Genomic DNA, 26,688 nt, shown 5'->3' on the forward strand with positions numbered 1-26,688 from the left:
AATCTTCCCAATGTGGCCCACACATACTCCATGTATTTTGGTCTAGAACAGGGGTGCCCAAACCCTGGCCCGGGGGCCACATGTGGCCCTCAAGGACTCCCAATTTGGCCCACAAGGAGCCCCCAGTCTCCAATGAGCCTCTGGCCCTCCAGAGATTTGCTGGAGCCTGTGCTGGCCCAACGCAACTGCTCTCAACATGAGGACAACTGACCTCTCACAGGAGCTGTGGGATGAGGGCTCCCTCTACTGCTTGCTGTTTCACATCTGTGATGCAGCAGCAAAGGAAAGGTCGGCCTTGCTTCATGTAAGGTCTTTTATAGGCCTTGAGCTATTGCGAGATCTTCATTCAGTCATATAAGTTCTATCTCTAATATATTCATTTATGTAAATTTATGTAAACTTATTCAATTTTGAAATGTAAATTAATTCTTTTTTTCCCCGACACAGTGTCAGAGAGATGATGTGGCCCTCCTGCCAAAAAGTTTGGACACCCCTGGTCTAGAACAGTGATTTTATAACCAGAAAAAAGATATGGGAGAGATTCTAGAAACTACTGTATTTGAAATGGGAGAGCAATCTTTTCTTTAACCCTTTTCTAGTCAGAAACACCCAAACCAGCCATGTACATGCCACACAGGTCTACTTGGAACTAATATTGTGAGCCACCAAACCCCAAAAGACAACACATGCACTCTACCTGCTCTGAGCAGTACATGGTTTTATGAAAAAAGGAACAGACTACAGACATCCAAGGCATGCCACACAACATTGACATGCCACATCAGAAAAGGCTGAAAAAACACATTTTCTTCAATCCAGGTATTTGTATCCTATTTCCAAAGGCAGGACAGGTGGAAAGGAGGTAGCCTGGAAGTTGAAAACCTGTAAACGCTTACCTGGGAGTGAGTTCTAGTGAACTCCTAGGCATATTTGCTCAGATGTAATTCCCAATGAGTTCAATAGATTGGGTTGGTTGTTAGCCTTTCTGAGTAACAGGACAATGAATAGTTCAGGCTTGTTGTAAGCAGCTCAAAGGAGCATCTAGTCACTAGACCAGCCATTTTCAACCACTGTGCTGTGGCACACCGGTGTGCCACAAATGGTCCCCAGGTGTGTCGCGGGAATTTGGGAGAGGGTCATTTGTCAATAGGATCATTGGGGGATGTGAGCCCCCAATGACAGCACAGTGTGCCTTGTCAGTTATCAAAAAGCTGATGGTGTGCCTTGACCATTTGAGTGCCTTGCCAGTGTGCTGCGAGATGAAAAAGGGTGAAGATCACTGCACTAGACATTCACTCTGTAGCAAAGGAAACAACCAACCTGTTCAACAGTCAGAAGGGTGTGACCAGTGTATCATATTTAGAAAGCCACTCCAAGGCAAGGCCCTACTGATTCCATATTGTGCTGTAATACACCAGAATCTGGAGTAGCTCCTACAATGCAGGGCAGTCTGAATGTGTACCTGGTAGGCCTTCATTCTGTGCTGCTTTACATTTGTACCAATGTAGTTTTAATAAACCCTATTTCCATCTTCCAGTGCAGAATCTGATACAGGAAAATGGCATGCAAGGCAAGCTGAACAAAAAGGAACACAAACTATTTATGGACTGTGTGCTACACCAGCAGACCAATAGCACCATTTAACTAAACCTAGAGTTTTCTTCGGGTGAAAAACGGGGGAGAGGGGAGTTTCTCCAAGCTGGGTACATCTAGAACACAATCTTTACAGCTTTAACCTTAACACTGCTTGATTAGTCCTGTAAGTTTCAGAACATTTGTAATGGCAAGTCCCTACTATCTTCTCTGCTAGGGCCAGGAAAGGAAAAAAAAAAAAAAAGACTTCTGCCTTTCACAGAAGTTTGATATACAAAATCAGGAAGTGAGGTTTTTCTTAGCATGGAACTAAACATAATCACAACTGCTGCCCTTCAAAATGCTGTGAAAGGGTCAGCTACAGAAGCCAAAGGCTGGTAAAGAGTCTGTTGCAGGAAGCAGATAACTGAAGGTGATGAGGTCTCTTACCAAATAAGAGTGCATAGAATTGTGCAACAATCCTATGCACATGTACCAGGAAATAAGTTCCTATTGAACTCAGTGGGACTCACTTCCAGGTAAACATGCAGAGGATTAAATTGCAGTAAGAATTTCTTTGGGCTGCTGCTCTAAGGCTAGCCATGGGGAGATATGAGTGTTAACTTGCAGATTCCATGAGACTGGCTGTCATGACATGGTTTGATAAATGCCACCTGCAGGCAAGCTAGCAAGCATCATATCATCCGTTCGTCATGTGCTGCGGCTTCCTCTGTCTCAAACCACAACTACGAAAAGGAGCAAAACCTTTCATTTGCATTAGTAAACAGCAATAATTCTGAAAACAGCAAGTCCTGTGGGGCCCTAAAGATGGAAGCATTTATTATGGCCTAAGCAGCATTATTGTGGCAATAAAGGTGTTAGTCTTTAGTGTCTTTAAAAGATTGTTTTTGAGGCCATGGTCTAACACAGCTACCTCTCTGGAAAGTAGGCAGTTACAAGTTCCTCCTGGTGAGTGCTGATTAGTGCTTATAGTAGGAGCTTGGAGGAGGTTGAAGAATTTATGTTGAAATATGTTGTGTCAAAAACAACATATTGTAGACTTCAAATATTTATACTAGACTAACAGTACAATTCTAACTTTCCAGCACTGATGCAGCCGTGCCAATGGGACACGCCTTGCATCCTGCAGTGGGGGGAGCAGTCATAGAGGCCTCCTCACAGAGCTTAACTTGGAGCTGCATTGTGGCTGCATCAGAGTTACAAGGTTGCAGCCCTTCCTGACTGGGAGCTCTGCTGGACAGATAGTGTGGTGCAGTGGTTAGAGTGTTAGATTTACATGTGAGAAATCAAAAGTTAAGTCCTTTCTTATCAGTGATGCTCTTTAGGCAAGTAATTGTGGGTACATCCAAATATAAAATTCTGAGTGGTGGGGCTGCTCTGGAAGCATGCAGCCTATTTATTCTCTAGGGTCAAACTTAGGAAAAACTGGATTTGAGCATTTGCTGCAGAAGCAAGTGATGTGCCGCACTGATTGAGTAGTAGTGATTGGCCAGTGTTTGTAAGGTCATGAGCACACCCCCAAATATCTGGTGCAATTTTGCTCCTTTATTTAAAAAAACTGATTATGTTTTAAAATTTAAATAAAGCAACACATGAATTGTTAAATAAATATCCACACATGCTTAAAAATAATGGCCAACCTGGAGCATAAAAGGAGGGGCAAGACTTGATGATGGAACTAGCGTTCAGTTTGTTGGTATGTACATTGGTCATTTGTATTGTGAAAGTTTGAGGAATCCAGTTTCACCCAAGGGAGGAAAATGTGGTCAACACCCACGTGCACTCCCTCTCTTCATGTCAAAACCTGCCACCAGACAGGCTGTACCTGTATATATTTTTAAAAGTGCTACGAAAGCAGAACTGCTGTCATTTTCGTGTCCTTTTCTCTGTCCACCCTTAGTTATAGCAAGCAAGACTCCAGCTTTACCACATAGCAGGCAAATGGAACGGGACTTTGGGTAGAGCAGGAGAAGCTGCTCATTAGGCATTGTTGGAGGTCTCAGCAGCTTAATGTGCATCACATTTCTCTGCTATGTACTCTGAGCTCCTTAAAGAAAGAGCAAGATACTAAGGTGACAAGAAATGCTGTATGCTCCACAGGGTTCTGTAGAAATGCCAGGTTCCCAGTCACGAGTGCCTGTATGACATATACACTTGCAAACATTTGCTTGCCATGTTTACATTTTCAGGTGTACACCGGAAAGAAATTCTGACTATATGCCCTAGCCTAGTGCAATGCGTGAAGGGGTCCTAACTATATGCACTAACCCAGTGGTTCCCAAACTTCTTAGAGGCCCTTGGCTGCTACCTGATTTATGACTGTCAAGGGGTGTGGCTATAATTGTGATTGGGCAGCACTGCTCTCTCCCCCCCCCCCCAGCATCTTATTTACCCCTTGATGTACATACACTGGGGCCCAATCCTATCCAACTTTCCAGCACCGGTGCGGTCCCAATGCAGTCCCAAGGTAAGGGAAAAAACATTCCCTTACCTTGAGGAGGCCTCTGTGACTGTCTCCCCACCACAGGATGCAGCACATGCCCCACTGGCATGGCTACACCAGCACTGGAAAATTGGACAGGATTGGGCCCCTAATCTGCTCAGTCAGTATTGTGAATGCCCAAAAACTGAGTCATGACTCACTGGTAGTTCCTGGACCCACAGTTTGAGAAACACAGGGTTACCCTACTTTTCTGAGAAGGAGGCTTCCTAATACCCAGAAGGCTTTTATCAGGTTTGCATCTTGCATGAAGGGCTTAGTAATGAGAACTGCATTTCTGCAGAATAAGGGACCAGTATTTGCTCTTTGACTTTGTCTCATCTGTGAAATTACTTTCAGAGCAGTGGGAGCAGCTATTGCCTTCAGTGTCCTTAGGAAGCCCTTTAACACTTAGATTAAAGAACAACGTGATCTCAAAGCCCCACATCTCTGTCCCCAGCCCTCTTTATGCTGCATTTGATGAGAATCTGGGTAAAAAAAAAAAAAAAGGCAAGGCTACACTTCTTTGTGCTATCAGTTGCAGGCCAGGTTCTTATAGGACATTTCAGGAAAACAAAAATCATGTAGACAGAAAAACAATCCTTTTAGTAGGACCAATCAATCTTCACAACACAGTATGCATGTTTGTATATATCACAGAATGTGTCCTTCAACGGAATGTTTAGAACAGACACTAAGAAAAAGATTGATTGGTATTGTTGAAGACATGGTATGAAGCCCTGTTTCATGCAAAAAATCTTGGGGTACACAGAGGCATGCTGGGGCAGGAAGCAAGTGGCGGATCTCCTTTGAAAATATAAAAAGCAGCCAAATTTGTTTTCAGAACTACTTGCAGGTTGCTTGAAGTTTAACAAACGTTGACATTTCCTGTGACATTTAGATCACCACAGAGCAATACCAGGGTTCTTGTGCCTTCACTGCATTGCAATGGTTTCTGTGCAACACGGGGGATTTGCATCCTAAAAAGGCAGCTGAATGTTAAAAAAGATACTGTACCATAGACTCCAAGTTCAGATCCAAGGCTTTGAGCAGGAATAGTCAAAGGAGAGAACAAAAGCAAAGTTCCAGTGTCTGCTCACCAGGAGGGTGGCCATTTCCTAAATCTCCCCTCTTAGGAGTCCTCTATTACAATGTTGCATCAGTTGCTAAGGATTCTGGCTTAGGGAAAAAGGGTTTCAGAGCTGGCTGGAATTATGCAGATCAATAGAGGGATGTTCTTTTCCCTCTCACACAACACCAGAATTAGGAGACATCCACTAAAATTGAGTGTTGGGAGAATCAGGACAGACAAAAGAAAATATTTCTTCACCCAGCAGGTAATTAGTCTGTGGAACTCCTTGCCACAGGATGTGGTGATGGCATCTGGCCTAGATGCCTTTAAAATTTTGGGACAAATTTCTGGAAGACAAGTCCATCATGGGTTACAAGCCATGATGTGTTTGTGCAATCTCCTGATTTTAGGAGTAGGCTACCTCAGAATGCCAGATGCAAGGAGGGCACCAGGATACAGTTCTCTTGTTATCTTGGATGCCCCCTGAGGCATCTGGTGGGCCACTGTGAGATCTAGGAAGCTGGCCTAGATGGGCCTTTGGCCTGATCCAGCAGGGCTTTTCTTATGTTCTTATGTAGGCTCTCTCTTGATATCAGTGGAACTGGCAACGTTCTTTGGGATGGCAATGGCCTGTGTAGGAAAGACCAACTCAGGTGCCACTTAGAGCTATAACCAGCAAACCTTGTTCTCCAAAGCCTTTTAACATCCTCCTCCCTGCCCCCCCTCTTTTTGTATCTGACTCAAGGGTTTTTCAAATGTTACACCCTGCTGAAAAGTGTTTTCCTCTGGTGGCACTCCACAGCATGAGTGTAACTTTTGAAAGCCTCTTGTGCTAACTGCCTGTCAAAAATATGTGCAGCATCACCACAACAGTGTTACACATTCCTGACAACTGGGAACACACTTGGGGTGAGATTGCTTGTTTCTGCCATCACATGAAGTAAAAGGCTTTCAAATGTTATCCCCGCTGTGGGAAGCATCACCGCAGGGAGCACTTTGGGGCAGTCTGTATGCAGGAGCTATAATTTTGGAATTGGCCTGCTGGCGGAGCTATCTGACCACTTTGACAACATCCAGCTCTCTCTCTCTCTCTCTCTCTCTCATCCTGTTTCATACATTCATTTTCACCCTCTTTCCCACTCCCTGCCCCTCTGTATTCTCACACCTGGGCCATCTCAGCTCCCCAAATGGTTACTGCTAATCATATGACATTAGGCATATGGGGCAAGCATGGTAGGATTAGTGACAAGTTAGGGGGCAATGTGTTCTAGAGACAACCCCAGGCTATTGCTATATCCCTGTTGACACTCACCATGTCTACTTCATCATTACCTGAGGATCATTATGGAAGCCACACAAGCCGGAAGACACAATACTCATCAGCCAGGCACAGAACCTGACCCAGTTGATGCTTGTGTAGCCTCTATGGCTGTATCTGCTTAAGCTCATTTGGCAGTCATTCTCACGGTCCAGGGGACCTGAGGGAGGAAATGGGAATCTCCACAGAGAATGATCCATCTTGTCAAGATTCTGTGGGGTAGGCCATGACTACTCGTGTAGTAATAAGGAGAGACCTGAGAGTGCTGTTGCAGGAGCCCTCCCGGTCCAAACAGATTTGCAGAATATGATCCGACTTCAGAAGATGGATTTTTCTCCTTGTTCTGGTATCCTGGTCAGATTTAGGATTTTGTGTGTAACATGCGCTTGCACTACTGATGTATGTGGTTGGATTGTAAGGGCAATGAATAGCCCCCACCAACCCTTTCTTCCCGTGCAGCTTCAACCAGCTGCCTCAGCATTGGCTGTGGTAATCTTCATGGAGAAATAGAGACTCTGGTACTGTACCTAATCTCACCAACATCTGAGGGTGCATTTCCCACACAGACTCATTTCTAGAACAGCTGATGTACTGGTTATGGGGAATCATACACTAAATCCACCAAACAGAAAAAGTTGATCATGGCCACTGCTACGGTGTAGATGATATAGAACACCAGGCAGGCCTTCACCTCAAAGAGAAGCACTATAGTTAGTGATATCACCGTTTGTTGAACATTGCCCCCACCTTACCATGATGGGCACTCCCCATTCATGATTAGTCCCTGTGATTATTCTGCTCCTTTTGCTGCAGAAGATATTTGGAACAGCACTACCTCATAGTGGTGATTATCTTGTAGGAGGGATGAAGAATACAGCACTTAGCATATGCATGCTGCTTTCTGAGCGTCCAAAGCATTTGATATGCATTATCCGGTTTCGTTTTTATTCTCTATTTTATAATTTTATTTGTATTTTATAGTTTATGTATATTTTATGTATTTTAATAGCTGTTAGCTGCCTTGGGTGCCCTCCAGGGAGAAAGGTGGGTTACAAATGGTATAATTATTATTATTATTAATACATTGTCCTGCTGTAATCCTTACAACAATCCTGTACGGTTGTTATACTCATATTGCTGCTGGGGAGTTGAGGCTGAGCCCAAGGCTACCTAGTAAGTTCATGGCACGGGGGAGATAAAACCAGGAGATGCGCTAGCTTGCAGCTCAGTCTTAACCACTGTGACATCAGCTAACCGGTTTCCCTGGTTAAGTGTATGTGTAAGAGCATCAGCAGATAAAAGACCACATTAATCCTGGCCTGAAGGTTCTTCTGGTCCTCCTCAAGAGTGGGAAAGATTATGCCTGACTCTGCACTGCTGGGGTCAGCTTCTCTTGCCTTTTCCATAACCCAACATTCCTGCAGGGCTACCAACCTACTTACCAGGCCCAGGCCATGTTGACTTTGTCTGCAGCCAGGGTGAGGACAGTAACATAGCTAGAGTGGTGCAAAATGGTAAGTAGTGCAGGTCCTGAATGCGTGTGTTCGGGAACCTGCACTACTTACTATTTTGCACCACTTAATTACGGGGTGAGGATGGCCACCACAGTCAACTGGAGAAAAAGAGCAAGAGAATAATCATGTGACTAACTGGAGACCCATACAAATCACCTCAATAATCCAGAACAACAAATGGGTCCTGGTTCAACTTTCATTACCAGAAATGTGGACTAATTCCCATTGTGCTCTTAAGCATGCACTGAAGCAATAGAAAATGTCCAGCCTTTTATGCTGCCTGACACAATTTTGGCCATGTTTGTTTGGACACAAGCCTGGTACAGGTTCATGGTAAGTGAGCATGTCTCAGTCCAGTGTCATGGCATTTGCACGGGCTGATGGGTGCAAGGAAGCATCAGGCCCCACAGGCCTTAGGGAAAAAGCCAAACTTTGGTTCTGAAGAGCCACCACCACCACCACCACCCTCACTCTAGCCTTGATCATCTTTTGGGAAATCTCAGCAGCTGATCAGTAGGCAAAGCCACATCCTGGAGGCTTGCTAAATGTTACCCCCTGGTCATCTCATGACAGTAAGTGTGCATTCAGACTGCCACCTGAATCTATTCTCTTCACTTATCTGAGCTGGAATTTAGTCTAGTACTTCAACTGGCATTTAGGCATTTTTCTTTCTTTTTGTCTATGTTGCTATATAAACCACTTGAGAAGTAGTATATAATAAGTAGGAAGAAAGTCACATAAAGAGATTGGAAAAGGCTGCAAAGACTGATGCTGCAGCAATATATACAGGGCTGGCCCATCCATGAGACCAACTGAAGTACTTGCCTCAGGCTGCATATTGGTGGAGGTCAGCCATTTGCCTACTTGTCTCTATTGCTCCACCGTATCAGATTGGAAAAGGAATAGGGGCAGAGAAGAAGAGGAAATGTGGCAGGGAGGCTGAGCTAGAGCAGGTGTGCCCAAACCCTGGCCCTGAGGCCACTGTGGCCCTCGAGGTCTCCCAATGCGGCCCTCAGGGAGCCCCCAGTCTCCAATGAACCTCTGGCCCGCTGGAGACTTGCTGAAGCCCACACTGGCCCGATGCAACTGCTTTCAGTGTGAGGGCGACTGTTTGACCTCTTGCGTGAGCTGTGGGATGAGTGCTCCCTCCGCTGCTTGCCGTTTCACATCCGTGACGCAGCAGCAGCAGCAAAGTGCAAAGCCTTTCATAGGCCTTGAGCTATTGCAAGACCTTCATTCATTCATATAAGTTCATCTTTAGTATATTCATTTATGTAAACTTATGTAAATTTATTCAAATTTTAAATGAAAATTAATTCTTTTTTCCCCCGGCCCCTGACACAATGTCTGAGAGATAATGTGGCCCTCCTGCCAAAAACTTTGGACACCCCTGAGCTATTGGCAGTGGGAGGAACAGAGGCTGACACATCATCAGATGGGGGATTTGGCATGCTGCCTCGGGTATCAGGAGGGCTTGGGCTGGCCCTCACTACATGGGTGGAGTCATTAGTGCCTCCACTAGCTTTCTATGGTGGGGATGTGGGGACCTGGCTTTTAAGGCAAAGCAGTTTGAGATAATATGAGCAACTGGTGACTAAAGTAGCATTTCTGACAAAATTTCATAAATGAAAATAGGGACCCACTCTCAGAACAAGGATAACTGCTTTTTCCTATAAGACACATCACTGAATTATCACTGCTCAAGCGACTGTAAAGTTAATTTTTGGTTGTTTTTTTTTAAAAAAACAACAGATTGCTATAACAGAATGTTTAATCTTACACTGTGTCTCTGGTCATAGAGTAGATGCAACACCAAGCTAATTCAGCAACATTTTCTCATTGCATGATGACTGTTATGGATGGGATAGAATAGAACTTTTTATTTTAAAGCACAAAACCTTTGGATAATTGTAGAACAAATATTTAAGATTAAAAAGATTTGCTTTTAAGAGAAAAGGTACAGATTTTTGCCTGCAGGTCTTTACTAGACTGTGTTGTCACAATGACATCTAGTGGCTATCTTGCATAGATTCAGGACACCCGGGTCAGGTGTCTTTTCAGTTACAGCTAACAGGCCCAGTCACCTTCCATTTGTCTTTGGGCAAGTTTGTGTGTGAGAGAGCATGGGCACATATAAATATTGCTGTAGTTATCTCTTGAGTAACAGAAAGGCTAAAATGGCTATCACTAGCTATTATTATTAACAATATTTATACAGGTCCAACCTTGTTATACACAGATTTGACTCCATATCAATGGCCACTGCAAATGAGAAGGAATGTGCTGATCCCTGGAGAAGGGGAAAATGCATCTCTTTAAAATCAGTTTAAAAAACTGCTTTTCTTACTGTTGTAGAAAGACAGGCATGCAAGCGTTCATTCCATTCTTCAGCTGAGCCAGGCAAAGGCAGGGGATTCTTTGCAGTTCTAATTGCTGACTGCTTCTCTACAACAATAAGAAAAGCTGTTTTAAAACCACAATTGTAAAGAGACAATTTTTTAAAATTGCTTTGATTTAACACATTTTATGGTATCAGTAGGGAGTTCCAGAATCAACCCCTGAGGATGTCAACACAAACTTATTAGGAGCAATGGAGGGGCAAGAAACCTGGAATCGGATCTTTAAATCTATTTTTCCACGGTTTTTCAAATTTACTAGGGGTTCTGGAACACAACCCTAGTGGATAACGAGACATGACCTATACACCGCTTTTCAACAAAAAGTTCAAAGCTATCTATCACAATCCCCTGTGGAATATTTTTAATGGATAGCAGTGGTGATGCAGACTTGAAGATTGTTCTCACTCCCCTGCAGCAATCTGATCAGGGGTAACTACCCTATCCTGAAATAGGAGGTTTTGAAATCTTCTTTAGATGGTGGTTTGCCTTGATTCAGAAAGATGGCCTCTAAATTGAAAGGGTTACAAACCCTCCAGGATTAGGGAGTTTCCAGACTTTGGCAGGTCACTGCCTGTAATCTTAGTTACTATTATGCCATTCCTCATCTCCACGCCCTTCTGTGCTCAGGCCACTGCTGGAAAAAGTGACACAGGCATATGCTGGGCAGGAGGTCTGGTCTAGAGGGTAGAGCCTCCGTTAGCCCGAAGATAACATCAGAAGGCCACCAGTTCGAGGACACCAGCAGCTCCCTGGACAGCTGAGAATATCGAGACCTTGAAGCAGCTGACAAAGCCAAGCTGAGTGATTCCACCTGCTCTTGGTGTGAGCAAGAAGCGTCTTGGCTGCCCTCCATGTGAGACTGCTTCCCAGCCTGCGTGGGAGAACTGGAGGCCAGAAGTGAGACCAAACCAGGAAGATCCATCTGAAATGTTGTTGGTTCTTGAAAGAGAGAACCTTTATGACTGTAAAAATCCCCTTGAGGGATTTAGAAATGCCTGCCTATGTAAACCGCCTTGAATAAAGTCAGAGGAGTAATCCGATGACCAGAAAGGCGGTATATAAATACCTAGTTATTATTATTATTATATGCTGTTAATATACAACATTTATCCCAGATGCAGAATGTAGACATGCTTGCTTCAGAACTTGTCTATCACATTTTATCTGTTGAGCTCTCTGATGCAGAGTACACAAAGTGAACCCAACAAAAAAGTTTGGTCCTTTCATCATAATTGAGTTCCTTGTTCCTCAGTAACAAGGAACAGAAAAGAGTTGAAGGGGGTTTGAGTAAATTTTTGATGCTATTGAAGATATCTCTGGGGGCCATTTATTATCAGAAAAATGAGGAAAAGGGAAATCCATTCCACAGGATCATGGCTCTGATCAAATTCAAGCCCTTTCCCACTGCTGCAGTTAATTGTGGAAAAAATGCAGGTGACACTCTCACATCTTCTGATATCACGTGTAATTTGGCCCTAAGTCTTCCTATAAAAAACTGAAGCAAAGTGGACAAAAGGGCTCACAGAGGTCATTTGCGACTGTCACTGAAACGCCCAATTTGACCTTTTCCACTACCTGTTCTGAGAAGGAAGTGAAAGCTGCAGTCCTCTGGGGTGCAGAAGTGCAGGTCTGTAGATCAATGAGAGAGCACATGCTTGCAGGTTTTTTGTTCAGCTTCCCCACCCAAAGCATATCTCCCCAGCAAAGCTCGGAAGGACCACCTCCAGAGCTCTTGGTAAACATGAACTGTAGGAGTGAACAGTCCGATGCATCATGCTTCATACACCCACTGAAGGATGGGCAAAAGCTGCTACATGCAGCACCTGAAACATATGGGGACCTAAACAACCCTAAAGTGAAAGTTGTTGTGAGGCACTGGGTTGTAGCATAACATCATAAGCACTGGACAGTGACAATGTATCCTGCATGGATGTTAGCAATCACTGAAGCACAACCCGAAGTTTAAAACAAAAATAGAGTTTAATGTGAACCAGGAATTAGACTCACAAAAATCTGTTCTGAACACCAGGACTGAGATTGTTGTTCCGCAGTCCTTGACTAAGGGCACAATCCTATCCTGTGCTGGAACAGGCAAGCCAGAAGGCTTGCACTGTATCCAGCGCAGGATTGTGGCCAGAAGTGGCTTAGCCAGAGGCAAGGGGAAACTTTTCCCCTTACACCTGGGTAAAGGCTGCTGGCCCCTATGGGTCTCCTTGGACTTGCACCACCTCTGAAGGTGTTGCAAGTCTGAGGAGAGCAGAGTGGCTTCAAGCTGCTCTGTTCTCCCTGGGAACAGGGATTGGGATCCAGCTTAACTGCCAAATCCCAGCCTCGCCTTCTTCTTCCTGCCCACCCTCCCCGCCCCGCCTAGGAATGCCTCCCTCCCTCCTCCTTCCCACCTCCCTTTCTCTCTTGCGTCGGCCAAAGGCACAGTTAGGATTGCGCCCTAAGTGTAATTAGTTGTCTCTCACTTCTTAAGATAGAGGAAGGATTTCCAGTGCAAAAAGGCTATTATTCAGACCAGTAGCATCACTAGGGTTGGTGTCACCTGGTGCAAGAACTCATGGTGTAACCATAATGGACCCTCTCCTGCAAGCTGTTGTCCATGTGGCCAGAGAGTGCTTCTCCCCCACATTGGTTTGTAAAAGACAAGTGGCGACCACCCCACACAGAAGATGCCTGTATGCAGTCTGAGTTCAATCAGCTCCATGCAGTGACATATCCTGCAGCCCTGGAACAAGTACCATAATCATCAACCTGAGAGTACATCTGACAATACATAATTTACCTTTTAGGAGATATGAACATCCTCTGTAAAAACAAAATATACCATGAACTTAGGGTGTAACTACACAACAAAAAGGAAACACCAGCCCCATTTCAGGTTCCCTGTCTCCTGCTGTTGCAACACATACCACAACTGGTCTGTAGCCATCTCGCTACAAGAGCATTCCAGGTTTTGCTGCCCCTGGCCAGGATGCTTGTAGAGTGGCTACAGACTTATAGTTATAAATGAAAAGGATTGAAAATTTGCATAGTATCAATGGATAGAACACTAACAGTGCAGCATTTCTTCTGTTAAACCCCCACAGCATCAAAGCTAGTACAGAAAGACATGGTCCCTTAGATACCCTGGCCTCAAGCCATAAATAACTTTAATGATCAAAACCAGAACCTTGAATTGTTCCTGGAAACTAACCGGCAGCCAGGGCTGCTGCTGGATCAGCAGTCCAATTGAGTTAAATCACCTAGCCCCAGCAACCACACAGGCCGTTGCATTCTAGACAGTCTTCAAAAGGCAGCCCCATCTAACCTAATCAAGATGTCACCAAAGTGTGGACCATCATGGCCAGCTCCAACTGACCCAGGTATGGTCATAACAGGGGAACCAGCCAAAGCTGAACAAAAGCCTCCCCCCATGTCACAGCTGCCACCAGGCTATCCAGGAGTAGCTGCAAGTCCCTGAGAATTGCCAAGCTGTGTACCTATTCCTGAAGAGGGAGTGCAACCCCATTCAGAACAGGTCGGTAATCTAGCATCTACATCATGGATTTCCAGACCTGGAGGAACTCCATTTTGTCTAGATTTAATTTCAACTTATTAACCCAAATCCAGCTCCCCACCACCTCCAAGCAATGCACCAGGATTTTAACAGCCACTTCAGAATTTGATGAAAATGAGAGATAAAGTTGGATATGATCATTGGTAGCACCCAGCTCCAAATCCCAAGATGACTTCTCTCAGTAGTTTCGGGTAGATGTTAAATCACACAGAGGACAAGATAGACCAGGACCAACAGGGATACACCCCCCATCCAGTCCCCAGCACAGGTCATCCAAGGCAACCAAGGTTGTCTCCTTTCCAAATCCAGGCCTGAAAGGCCTAACTGAGTATTAGAAATACTCAATTTCATCCAGGACCTCCTGGAGCCAAGATACCACTACCCACTCTTAGTGCCTAGAAAGGGGAGGTTTGATACTGGCCAGACTTTATACAACATGGTACGATTTAGAGAGGTTTTTTGTTCAGGAGGGGCTGAACCACCATCTTCAGTGGCTCTGCTAGCATCCCCTCCACCAAGGATGAACTAATTGCCCTTTCCACTCACATGGCCAGACCTCCCCAGGCTAGTCTTAGAAGCCACTGTTAACAAGGGTCAAGCAGGCATGCTGATGGCATCCTACTCCAGAGGATCTGTCCACATCCTTAGGTCATATAAGCTGAAAAGAATCCAGAAAAGAATCAATGTGTAGTTTAAGTCTTGACAGATGCAAACTATTTTATCTAGAAAGGAATGAACCATTGCTAAAGGTAGACCTAGTCACGCATGTAGATTGCTCCTCATATGAAAAAAGGCAGTACAAACAATGCTCCTGCCTAATTGTGAAGTCTACTGTGTTTTCATCAGAGGTCCCCTGAGCCAATCAGGACTAGACTTTGATGTCAGAAGTTTTTTTTTCACCCCCTAGGAGAGTAGGTCTGGTCCAGAAACTGCCAGAGCAGATCTTGCTCTTTGATTGCAAAGTAGCATCATGTTTGCGCTCATGATAGTCATGTCCTACTGTGACTGTTGCAGCTTTATATCTTGCAAAGATATTTACTGATCTGACTGCAACCTCTGACAGCAGTCCACCATGCAGCAATTAAGCTAGGGAAGCTTTTGCTAGTATTGATATAATGCATTATCCATTTTGTTTGTACAGCAGGGGCAGGAGCAGGAGCAGTAAATAACAGCAGCTGTATTTTTACTTTATACTCCACTCCTCCACTAATTGCATAGGCTACCTAATGGTCTCACCTACTGCTTTACATATGGTAAGTTGTATACCTTTGTGCTATGTTTTCCTCTGCCCCCCCCCCAGCACTCATTATTTGATTTTATCTTTATTCACTGGTTTTATCTTTCTCAGCCTTGATAGAAGCTGTGCTTCTAGCTGTGCTTATAGACAAGGCAGCATCTCAAACCAAGGTGAGTGTGGGTGACATTCACAACACTAACTCCCAGTTTCCAAGAGTCCCTGTGTAGTGCTCTAAACATGAGGTTTGGAGAACAGATTTCCCTGTTGCGCCTTTAAAGCTCTGGCAATGAAGGTGGTCCTGAAAAGTGAACCAGAGAGTCAAATGAACTGAACAAATGCTGCTAGACCTAGAATATGTGCTGGCTACTTTACCCAGTGTGAAAGAGGACAAGCATGTGAAGCTGTGGGAGAGAAGCTTAAAGAATTGCTGCCTAGTAATAAAGTTCTCTTGTATTTCCTCAGCTTTGTCTTGCTCAAGACTGAAGCAACACACTGGTTAAGGCAGGAAGGAGTTACAAAATCACAGCCGGTTTAGTACTGCAAATTGGAGCCCTTAAACCTTTTAATGACTGAAGTCCTATAGTTGTTGGGTGGGGGGCTATAGGGAAAGCTGCCTGCTGCACCCATTCCATGTATCAATTTTTTCAAGAGGACACACTTCTCCCCTATCATCTAGTTCAGGAGTCTCCAGGCTCAGGGACTAGATGGCTGCAGCCAGCCTCTGATGCCCTGAGGGCCTCTGGCCCAGCTGACCAAACACAACCAAGTTGTGCTTGTGGGGTGGAGGAATGGGGGTCCATTTAAGTGTGCGCTATATTTCTTGGGCTGTGTTGGTGCTTGGAGAAATCCTGGACATTTGAGCTCATTCATTCATGTAAGTTCCATCTCTAATGTATTTATTTAAATTTTATATATTCTTTTCTGGCCCTCAACACTGTGCCAGGTATCTGATGTGGCCCTTTGGCCGAAAAGTTTAGAGACCCCTGATCTAGTGCAGTGGGTGCAGGATTAACTCTTTCTTGGGAACTTAGAAAGGGAAGGGCAGGGAACATGTCTGCTTACCAGCTGTATTACTGAACCTCTTTCAACACAAAGCTCTACATACAATGAAGCCACACCATTTCCCCCTTTTGCAATAGTTTTATTTGCTAAAAGTGTTAGTTTTAGACATTAGCAGATTGTCCACTCGCTGCAGCAACTCCAATAGTAGCTTTCTTGGAAGGAGCACTGGAATCCCCAGAAGCCCCGGCACCAGATGTTCCACCCGCTGCAGCTGCCATCGCAACAGCACCAGCCTCTCCCAAAGCCGCGCCCACAACCTCCATGCGGTATCCTCTGTGGGAGCGTCTGGTAGAGCAGTAGCAGCCCAAGATGGACACAGAGACAATGAAAGCACAGGCAACAACTATGACCAGAGTGGCAGTGGAGAAGGGAAGGTGGAGTCCTGTAGAGGGAAAGGAGAAGAATATAAATGGAGAACAGAGCTGGATGGTTGGTCCTTGATTGGTCAGTTGCAGGCTCATGACAGGATTGTTCACACTGCCAGTTCTCATTTGCCATGGGGATTACGTTCCCAGAATGCCCCATGGTAATAAAACTGCAGTTACTGAAGCATTAATCCTATAGACTAGGTTCCCATGGACCTTCTTCACTACACACTTTGCCACTCATCACCATAACATTGTGTACCATTCTTGTAGAGCCCATTTCCTTTACTATATGTACATTCTACTCCAGAAAGTGCTGTTTCAGGCACAGATTTACAAATATCTTTTTGGCTGATTGAGCGGATGGTCAGTTTTGAATTGTCTGCCTATGGATGCTACCCAATTTCTAGAACAAAGCTGAGTCAAGCACACAAATCTTATCCATTAAGTTCAGCACAACACATTTGGACAGGAGTGCTTGGTCACACTTCATTAGCACTATGCATGGCTGCCATCTCTTATGGTGATGCTGCAGATAGGCCTCAGAGTTTTCTGCTACTGCACATGACCATGAAGAGACTTCTTGTGTGAAAAAATGAGTTCCACTTTTATAGAAGCGGATACGCAAATCTGTGGAACTGGAATGTGCCAATAATGAGAATTTACTGTATTTCTGAGATCTGTGGCAGCAACATTCTGGATCATTCTGGAGAGAGAAATCAGGCCTTACCAAGTGCTCATCAGAAACCCTGGATGTCCATCACCTCAAACCCAGATGTCTGAGGGACTGGTTGCTTGCTCCTCAGCAGTGAGATACACTCCCAGCGTCCAGAAGTACTTTCACTTCAAGTTTAGTTAACTGAAATATGGAATTCTATACAAGGACATAGACTCTTGCCATGTTCTTGTCAATATCAGCACTGTGTTCCAACTACTTGTTAGCTGCCAAAAGGTACGTATTTTAGTCAGCCAATTAAATCAAGGTTTTGAACAAGTCTGTCTGCTAAAAGTTCAAGCTCAATACCTGCCATTTCTTACTATTGGCTACAGAACAGAAGAGAAAATTTTATCAAGTAGCAGATGCATTCAAATCCATCTTCAAGCATTTAGTTCCCTGAAATTTCTGCCCATTTTACCAGTAGCTAGTTTTGATCTACAATTTAGTTACACCAATAAGAGGCTTGCAGCAACAGCACACTGTACTTGAGGTATACACTTTGGGTATCTGGCCTATCTGTGTAAATATTGCCTTCAAAGGTTTGCAACCCTCTATAGAGCGGGGAAAGGAGTTGTTGTTGGTGTGGTCCTCAATAAGCCTGTTAAGCTTCAACCCAGGCAATAAAAACCCATCACCGTCCCTCATTTGCAAACATAGATTTGGCATTCTCACCAGAAGTAGAATTGGTGGTGTTCTTTGCTTCCCCCTGCATGACAATAGTATTGACCCTCTGGTCACGAAGCAAGAGTGCAGCATGGGGAGTCTCAAGTCTAACAGCACCGGTCACAGCAAAGGAGTTGATACCATTCATCATGGACAAATCCCCCTCACCTGCTTTCAGTGCAATAGGACCAACTTCAAGGTCTGCCTCTGAGAGCCCTAAAGAAGGCAACACAAGTTAGAGATCATCCACTCAAGCCCGTTGTTTTTTTTTTACTGCACAGATGGTGGGCTACCATAACAGCATTACCAAGCCTTCTGTGTACAGTTTCTCACAGAGAAGAGAGAAGCAAGTCAGTTTCCTCCCCAAGTAAGTAAAATCCATGAAGCCACACAGTTCAGTGGCAGGCCTCATTTGGGTGCCAAGAATTAGGTAGTCATTCTACTTAAACTTTTAATTGATAAATTGGTATCCAAATCCAATGATAACTCTGCAAGGGAGGTTTTATGGAGAGCTCACCTTTCCTTTGCTGTTGCTGTCTTTTTCTCCTCTTGCTCTCACAGCCAGTTAGAGAGGCACAACAAGAGCAGTCATCTCCTTCATGCGAGTTCCAGGATGCAGTTGTGCGGTCAAAGGAGCAGGCCTTGTTGCGGCTGTCTGCAAAGCCAGCAGACACTGCCTTCAAGTGACATACGAGGTAGATCTAGAAGACAGTAGATTAGGCCTTACATTAAGTTGTTGTCTCATGTTAAACTTTTGGAGTAGGGAAACAACTTTGTTGTTCTAGTGCAATGAGGCAGGTCCAACAGTGAAGTGCAGGAATCCTATCACTTCCTACACTAAGCATCTGCTGTGTCATTCAAGCACATGAAAAGACTGCAGAGGAAGACACACCCACTTCAACACATATACCCCCACTCCAGGATATGGAGCTCAGGAGGCCAACCATAGGATGCCATTATCCACTTGCTTCATTTATTCAACAGCAGGCCCAGCTGATTCAAGAGGCCAACTGAAGCAGCCACCTCAAGGCAGCAGATTAGTGGAAGTGCCCATCTCTGTCTACCTATTTGCCTCCACTGCTGCTTGTTCTCCCTGGATGGGAAGAGAGGAAATGTGGACAGCAAGAGAGTGCCAAGCATGAACACTGGGAAGTGGGAGAGCAGATGCTGGCACATCAGATAAGGGGCTGCACTTGGCAAGCCATCTCAAGTTCTGGGCCAGCCCAGGTGATAGTAATATCCACATTAAAGTGGTGGTGTCTAGACTGTCCATGTGCTTGCCACCCTCAAACATCTGGATTCATGAACATTACTAGCAGCTCAAGTCTTTCTCTACTTGTACATTTCTTGACTCCCTTTCTATGCCAAGTGCCAGTATCAGCCTGGCTATTTTACTTTAGGTCCCCTGCCTCATCAAGTCAGAAGGCAGCCAAGCCATGAGAGCAAAGGTAAGGTATGGTGGAAATTGAGACCAAAAGGTCATTTTGAGAAACCTAGATGTGGTCCAAGTAGTTTATCATGAACTCTAAGCTGGCACAGATTTCTCATTTGGGAATCTATTACACATTTCATGCAAGACACACACCTCTAAAAGATTTTTGTTCTTAATCTAGTTTTGTAACTAGGTGGTTCTCCCCACCTCTTGCTGCCTTTTACAGCACAACACGGTCCACATTTTTTCTCTTAGGTTTTAAGTTCGTCTTTAGAGAGGTAAATTCTGTTAAAAGACTGTTGCATGGTCAAGGTGGGGAAACTAGTCAACATCAGTGTCTTGATGACCCCATTTTTCAAGTACTTTACATATATCTCAGATGGTTCTAGGGTTACAGAGCTCACTGTTTAATTAGCCCAGGAGAAAGAGGCTGGCAGAGATGTTTACCACTTAGCTGCCCAATAAGTGGGACACAGAATTAGATTCAAGTCAGTCCTAGTCCCACAGCCATTACAGACCTCAAAATGCCAGTGGTGTTGCTGCCACGGGTACAATAGCAGAGCCACAACCAATTCCTCATCATATAGTTCTGCTTAATGCACAGTAGCAACTTACTTAATCTTCTGGAAGAGTAAGCATGTAGTTGGTACCATAGTGTCAAGCTGTATTTGGTCATATGTATTAGCCCTACATTTCAAGTTCAATTTTCATTTCTCCTCTCACCTGATTGTTAGAGGCTCCCACAAAGGTGAAAGTGTCCAGCTGGAAGCGGATGACATTGTGCTCTTGAGTAGCAAGGAAGCGGGAGCCACTGTGCTGCCCATCTACAAGGCATCTGCAAGATAGAAGCCAAAATGAATAGCACGTTTCCTCCCCCATGTTATTAGGATCAGAACTTCACTTGAACATGGACTGCAGCATCTCAGCTTCCATTGAGCAAAACATTGATGTGATGATTTCTAAGAGACAATGTTTAGAGACAAAAAATCTGCTGTCATCACATTCTTTTCACTCCAATGGACATCAAATTGAGCTTCTTGCTATTTCTTTATAGAAGACAATACCACATTCTGAACCCACAGCAGCATCATTAAGAAGAGTTTCCAAATGCGCTGGTCATTTATTTTTCAAGATTTGATTTCATTGAACTTGCTATGACCAATCACATCTGGGTCAAGACAATTCTTTCAAGCTCCCACTAGAGACCAACAATGCATCACCAGCAGCACCACATTTATCTTCACTTGCCACTCCCGGTATCTCACCCATGATTTGTGATGACCTCATACTTTACAGAAGACTCTGTATTTGGGCGGGCAACACATTCATCCAGATAAATCTTCAGAGGTACATGGTTTTGTTGTCTTACTGATGCCTGGATGTTGATTAGGTCCCCAAGATAGTAAGTGGGATCAGACACTGGTAGTGACCACATACCTGAGAAACAGAATATAAGCACACAAGTCTCATGATTTTCAGCTTCCCCAGAAGGCAGTGTAGTGTTCTCAGTTATGGCCAAGATGAAGACTAGGTCAGTACAGTGGTTTCTGACTGAATTTGAATGGCATTTGTTGCATTTGCCTAACAGTGAGGGTCTGTTCAATGAATGCATTTATAATCCTTTGAGAATTTGATACTGGACTTCTATCCTGCCTCCCCCAACCTCCCAGTAGCCAAATCATATTAGGTTATGGAAATACTGACAAGGTACAGGTTGTGTTTCTGCATCCGCAGGGGTTCTGTTTCCAGAACCCCCCTGGATGCCAACAATTGCATTAAATGAAATCAAAGAAAATGAAGTCCCTTTACTCAGTGGTTTAAAAATAGCCTTGCTTACTATTGTAATGCAGAAGAGTGGCAGCAGGCAAGCAAAGAGCTCAGTGTCAATTCACGACAAGGCAAGCAACCCCCTCCCTTCCCCCTGAAGCATGCGAAAGAATGCAAAGAGAACGTAAAGTGGATAACTCAGGCCCACAAAATTGAGAGCCAGAAACATTTTCCCCCAAACTTTATGGTGGTTTGATATGAATTTGGGGTGCCAAATCAAAAAATGGCATCCATTTTGCCCTGTCTGGTTTTGGAGATATAGTATAGCCTCATTAGTGAATGGTTCAAGCAGCTTCCTCATGAGGAAGCCATGGTGTAGGCTTCCTCATGAGGAAGTTGCTTGAACCATTCACCAATGAGGCTATACTATATCTCCAAAACTAGACGTGTTAGGGCAAAATGGATGCCATTTTTGGAATCAGCACCCCAAATATACCCAGGAATTGGTGTAACATTTAAGGAAGCAAAATGTGTGTTGGCCTGTGTAATCTTTGCATTCTTTCACTCCTGGGAAGGGAGGGATTGCTTGTCTCAGAGTGAACTGAAACTAAGCTGTTCCAAGCCCCTGGAGGATTGACTGCTGCCGCTCTCCTGCATTACAATGGTAAGACTGAGTAAAGGGGTGTTTTTAGAGTGCCTGCATTGGTAAAACTACAGGTGAAAAATCCATGGGCAGTTAGGTTATACCTGTACTCTTTAATGAAGAATTAAGACAGACATGGGAACTGCAAGCAATTTGAAGATGGTGGCAAAATAAATGTGCATCATAAAATGGTCACTTCCAGACAATTTTTTAAAAAGCTGGTACAGTAAAACATTTACCAGTCATAAAAGGGCAATCAATGCATGTCATAAGCAGACAGCTCTCTTTGATGCCACATTCTCTGAATAAAACTATTGTGCACCTTCACTTGTAGTTTAGTTAGAAGGCAACTCCCAGGTTTAAGCATTACAATCTTTAGAATGGATGGAGATGGCAAGTGCCAGCTGATTAGCACACTTACTGTCAAACACTTCAAGGGTAAAGTCGAGGCGCTGTGTGTCCATCAGAGTGGAATTGAAGGGGACCCATGTGGGCTGGAGTTCCCGTGATGAGACATTCCAGGACCTAGAACAGAGATAAAAGCTTCACCCTACAGCCTAGAAGCCACATTCTTATTCTCAACAGACAACCCTATGCATTGCTTCAAAGGTTTACACTACTTCTTTGCTTGGGATACTGTTATTCTGGCAAATCCCAGATGTTTCATGATCCGTTACCAGTTTAGGGACCAGACAGACTTTGCTAGGAATCAAAGACCCTGAATCTGGATGCCTAGGATTCCTTAGCTGTGTGTTGGGTATCAGGGTATCATTTGTTCATTAAAAATTTAAATCAGTGAGCTGTTAAGGCATCCTCAGTATGAAAATGCACATTTGAGCACACAGAGTTCAACCTTATAGCCAGAGTCATTTTGGAAAGTATCACAGAACCATAAGGTTCTATAGCTTCTTGCTCTGCCTTGAAAGGATCACTAGTGGCACAGCTTGCCCAAGCTAGAATAATCCAATGAAGTCTTTTGCCATTAACTTCAGGGGTTAGATCTTTTTACAACATCAAGGTAATTCAGCAGCTTTTAACAACAAGGCCCTCCTTTCAGAGCCAGTACTCACCTTGGATAGAAACAGTCTATGGGATGGGAGAAGCGACTGGCCCGGATCACACCATTTGTGGCTGATGGTACATAGTGGAGAACATTTCTATAATGGATGCTGCCTGGAAGAAGCTAAGAAACAAAGTTTTGTTGGAACACAGTCCTGTTCTTAGAATTTTTTTACAACCACCTCTTGAGAAAGTAGTACTGTGAAATTAGATAGCAAGATTTGCGCGTATAAACTTCCAGCCTTCTCATTTCCCAATACCTGCTATGTACATTGAACAATTCAGAGCTAAGCAAGGATCTCCTGAAAAGGCCACTCCATTTTAGTCGTCCCCAATGAAGAGGGTCACTAAACAGGAGATATCAAACATAAGGCCCCTGGGGCCAAATGCCCCTCTTGAAGCAATTTATCCAGCTCTTGTTATAACTGGGCTCTCTCATATCTTAAATACAAAGAAGATTTGATCATTTTCTATTCCATCATTTGTAGCCAATAAGTTTCTATGAGAGGAAAAAGTACTTCTTTCTGGCCATCTGCTTCATGATGTCACTTCAGGCCCTCAGCAGGCACCATGAATGGTAACTTGGGCCTTTGTATGCAATGAGTTTGACACCCCCACTCTAAGCCTGTACTGTGATTCGGACCATATTTTGAAAGCAGGAAGCCACTCAACATGTATTCAAATGGATTGTTTCAAAAGCCAAGAAGAAATTCCAATTTTGTTCTGCACTCCTATAGCCACCCAGCTTTCAGTCATCTTTTGCATTTGCTCCATATCCCTCAACCAGTATATACAGTAAAGCAACCTTTGTAATACCAGTTTTCTATTAGAGAACAAATCTATTTTTTCCCATTAAAAATTGACTTGGTTACAGATTGGGAAACAGATTAGGGCACACCATACAGCATTAGCAGTGATCACCATGGGCCTTATGTCTAGGGAGGTTTCTAGAGCAGATGCAAAATTGGCATAACTTTGGAATTTAGCAATAATCTAAATTAGAGTTTGATTCTGACAAAATCCCAAAAGTTCTCTTCTTAAACAAAGGAATGCTCAAGGAATTTTTATAGCTGGACAAACTCAATTTTTTTAAATTTTTAACTGTTATCTATTTTAGAGCCTAGACAACCCATAACTACTAGCATATTTAACATTCCAAGTTGCCTAGCCAAATGTAACTATGTTCACATTAGGCTTGCCAGAATTATACTCTCAGAACTTCCCTGCAAGAAACCAGACCACACCAAGCTAATTCTGTCATAGCCAGACACAACTTTAATTCTTCTAGAAGTTTTACTGCATTCCATTTTTTGCAGACACTCTCCGTGGAAGATCTGATAAGTTTAAACCCAGGTTAAGTTTATAATCCACACATCACCTAGCAGTCTAGAGTTTTCCCCATTAATCAGATTTAGAAGAACTATGATCTTTCAGTTCCTAATACAAGCAGAACAGCTAGCTGTTCTTTTGGATAGCTTATGTTGTTCAGTTCTCTGCAGAAATAAATATTTGAGTCTTCACTGTCTTGGGACTCATCCAGTTCAACTGATTTAGGGTAGACCCTGCAGCCTATTGCCTCCATTCAGAAGGGACTTCTTGGGGAAGCAATGCCTTTTGAAACTCACAACAACTCTGCCAGGATTCTTAGATAATTATTTAAGTTACTGCCTTACTCTCCTAGTGGCCCCACATGCAGCAAGAGGATATTCTAGTTGTAGTGTTTGTAGGTCCGCAGTAGTTACAACACAGCCAGATCCCAGGATCAGTTCATCAGCATCTACGGGTACTCCAATCCCAAAGAGATCCACAGGCACTGTGATTACTAGGTGGGAGCTTCCACATGACACAGACACTGCAGAAGACACAATAATAGGTCAACCAGTGGTACTAGCCAAATTCAGTGTATACTCCACTATGCACATCTGCAGTCAAGAACTTTGTTTTTTAGGGGAATACAAATAATTAGCCTTGCCTAGGGCACAAAATATCCTGACAACAACCCTGAGAATATCCTTCCACAGGCTGCTTAGGACTACAACTTAACTCAGCAATTTGCAACCTTTTTTATTTCACAGTGCACTGACAAGGGACTAAAATTGCCAAGGCACACCACCAGTTTTTTGATGATTGACAAGGCACACCACACTGACAGCAGGGGTTCACATCCCCCAGTGGCTCTACTAACAAATGATCCTCCCCCAAAGTCCTGTGGCACACCAGTGTGTCATGGCACAGTGGTTGAAAATGGCTGGCTTAACTGTACTAATTTCTTTTAGTAGGAGGGACTTACAGTAGGAAGAATACAATAAAGAAAGGGGCATTCTGAAGTAAAGCATGAAGTCTCCTTTTCTCCTTATACAACGGCACACAGCTCATTCTATGCTGTAGTCATTTTACAACAACCTTGTTCCTCAACTACTTAAAGATGAAAGTAGCAACACTTTTGCCAAGAGCAGGAAGCACTAAACAAATATAAGTCAGTCCCTGCTGTGACTGCAACATGCAAAACAACCTCTTCCTAAAACACCTTAAATAGCTCTGTTCATCCATCTTGCTTGCCTACTCCACTTACACATATTTACCTGAAACATTCTGAGCAGAAGCAGTACTAACACCTAAAAGAAGTAAAGTAACCCATAGCTGCTGCAGCTGCTGCTCCATTACTCACACCTCCTACTCCACCAGCAGTCAGATATGAACAAGGTGTCCTCATTTCTCCATCAGCTTTATTTATAGCCCAAACAGTGCCCAGGTGTCTCTGGGCCTCCAAGTTGATGGCCCTATTTCCCTTCTTAAATGGGATAGTTCTTGGCTAGGTAATTACTCTGATGTAATGTTATTCTTATCAATGAGATTATAGTACAGTATTTATGTAAACTCAGTAGAGGGGCTGGAGGTTATTTATAATTAGTAGTTTGAATATAGAAAGTGTTGTGGTTCTTCCATTTGTCAATTGAAGGAACAAAGCAGATTAAAAAGGAAGGAAAAAAGAGAAAATGGGGGTACCTTTTTCTTTACACTTTTACCACCTTTGCCTCTGAGGATACAGAACTTTGTGAAAGTCAAGGGTTTTGAGCTGTCTTTTTATTTAAAACATGTTTCTTCAAAAACATGAAGTATTGAAATCTTCCTTCTTTCTTTTATGTGCTAAAATATTGCATGGTATATCTAGAAGTTTGAACAATTGCCCTATAAGGACAAATGCTCTCGTCCAAACACTTGCATAGAACTAGGCCCCACTGATTTTAATATGAGGCACAGCCTGTGTATGTGGTATGTTCTTCTGTTGTGATGGAATTAACAGCTTGCTGCTCTGTGTGTTTCTTCAAAAGTCAGCCCTTCTTTGTAAGTGGATCATTCTCATTCACACTGAAATGCTAAATATTTATATTTCAGAATATTCACACTTTTACAGTACTTAAGGCCCAATCCTGTCCAAGTGTCCAGCGCTAGTGCAGCCCTAAGGAAATGGAACAAACATTCACTTACCTGGAGGAGGCGTCTGTGATTGCCCACCAACAACAGGATGCAGCGCATGCCCCATTGGTACGGCTGCACCCATACTGGAAAGTTGGACAGGACAGGATTTGGCCCTTATGGTGACACGGTTGGGAGCAGCATCACCACCCTCCCCCCCCCCCAGCGATGCCACCAGGTTCACTGCTAATCCAAGGGAAATACTGCCACCCCACCCCCTGGCAAGTCACGTCCAGAGGTCTTATGAACTCTATAAGGATAGTGAGGCAAGACTTGCCTTTGTAGTAACCATGTTGATTCTCCTTCAACAAGACTTCTATGTGCTTAA

The 26,688-nt window shown here is 43.9% G+C and overlaps 1 protein-coding gene across 1 annotated transcript; it reads right to left on the reverse strand.

Moving 5' to 3' along the window:
• Nucleotides 1-16,337: 16,337 nt before the first annotated feature.
• OOSP3 (oocyte secreted protein family member 3) lies at nucleotides 16,338-25,544 on the reverse strand. The gene is made up of 9 exons (XM_066620029.1): nucleotides 25,466-25,544; nucleotides 24,557-24,735; nucleotides 22,895-23,007; nucleotides 22,246-22,349; nucleotides 20,680-20,851; nucleotides 20,138-20,249; nucleotides 18,500-18,683; nucleotides 18,151-18,198; nucleotides 16,338-16,618 (listed from the first exon to the last, which is right to left on the reverse strand). The coding sequence occupies exons 1-9, from the start codon at nucleotides 25,542-25,544 to the stop codon at nucleotides 16,338-16,340; spliced, it is 1,272 nt and encodes a 423-aa protein (XP_066476126.1).
• Between the last annotated feature and the right edge of the window lie 1,144 nt (nucleotides 25,545-26,688).

This window comes from Tiliqua scincoides, chromosome 1, assembly GCF_035046505.1.
Source record: "Tiliqua scincoides isolate rTilSci1 chromosome 1, rTilSci1.hap2, whole genome shotgun sequence".
Classification (NCBI taxonomy): domain Eukaryota; kingdom Metazoa; phylum Chordata; class Lepidosauria; order Squamata; family Scincidae; genus Tiliqua; species Tiliqua scincoides.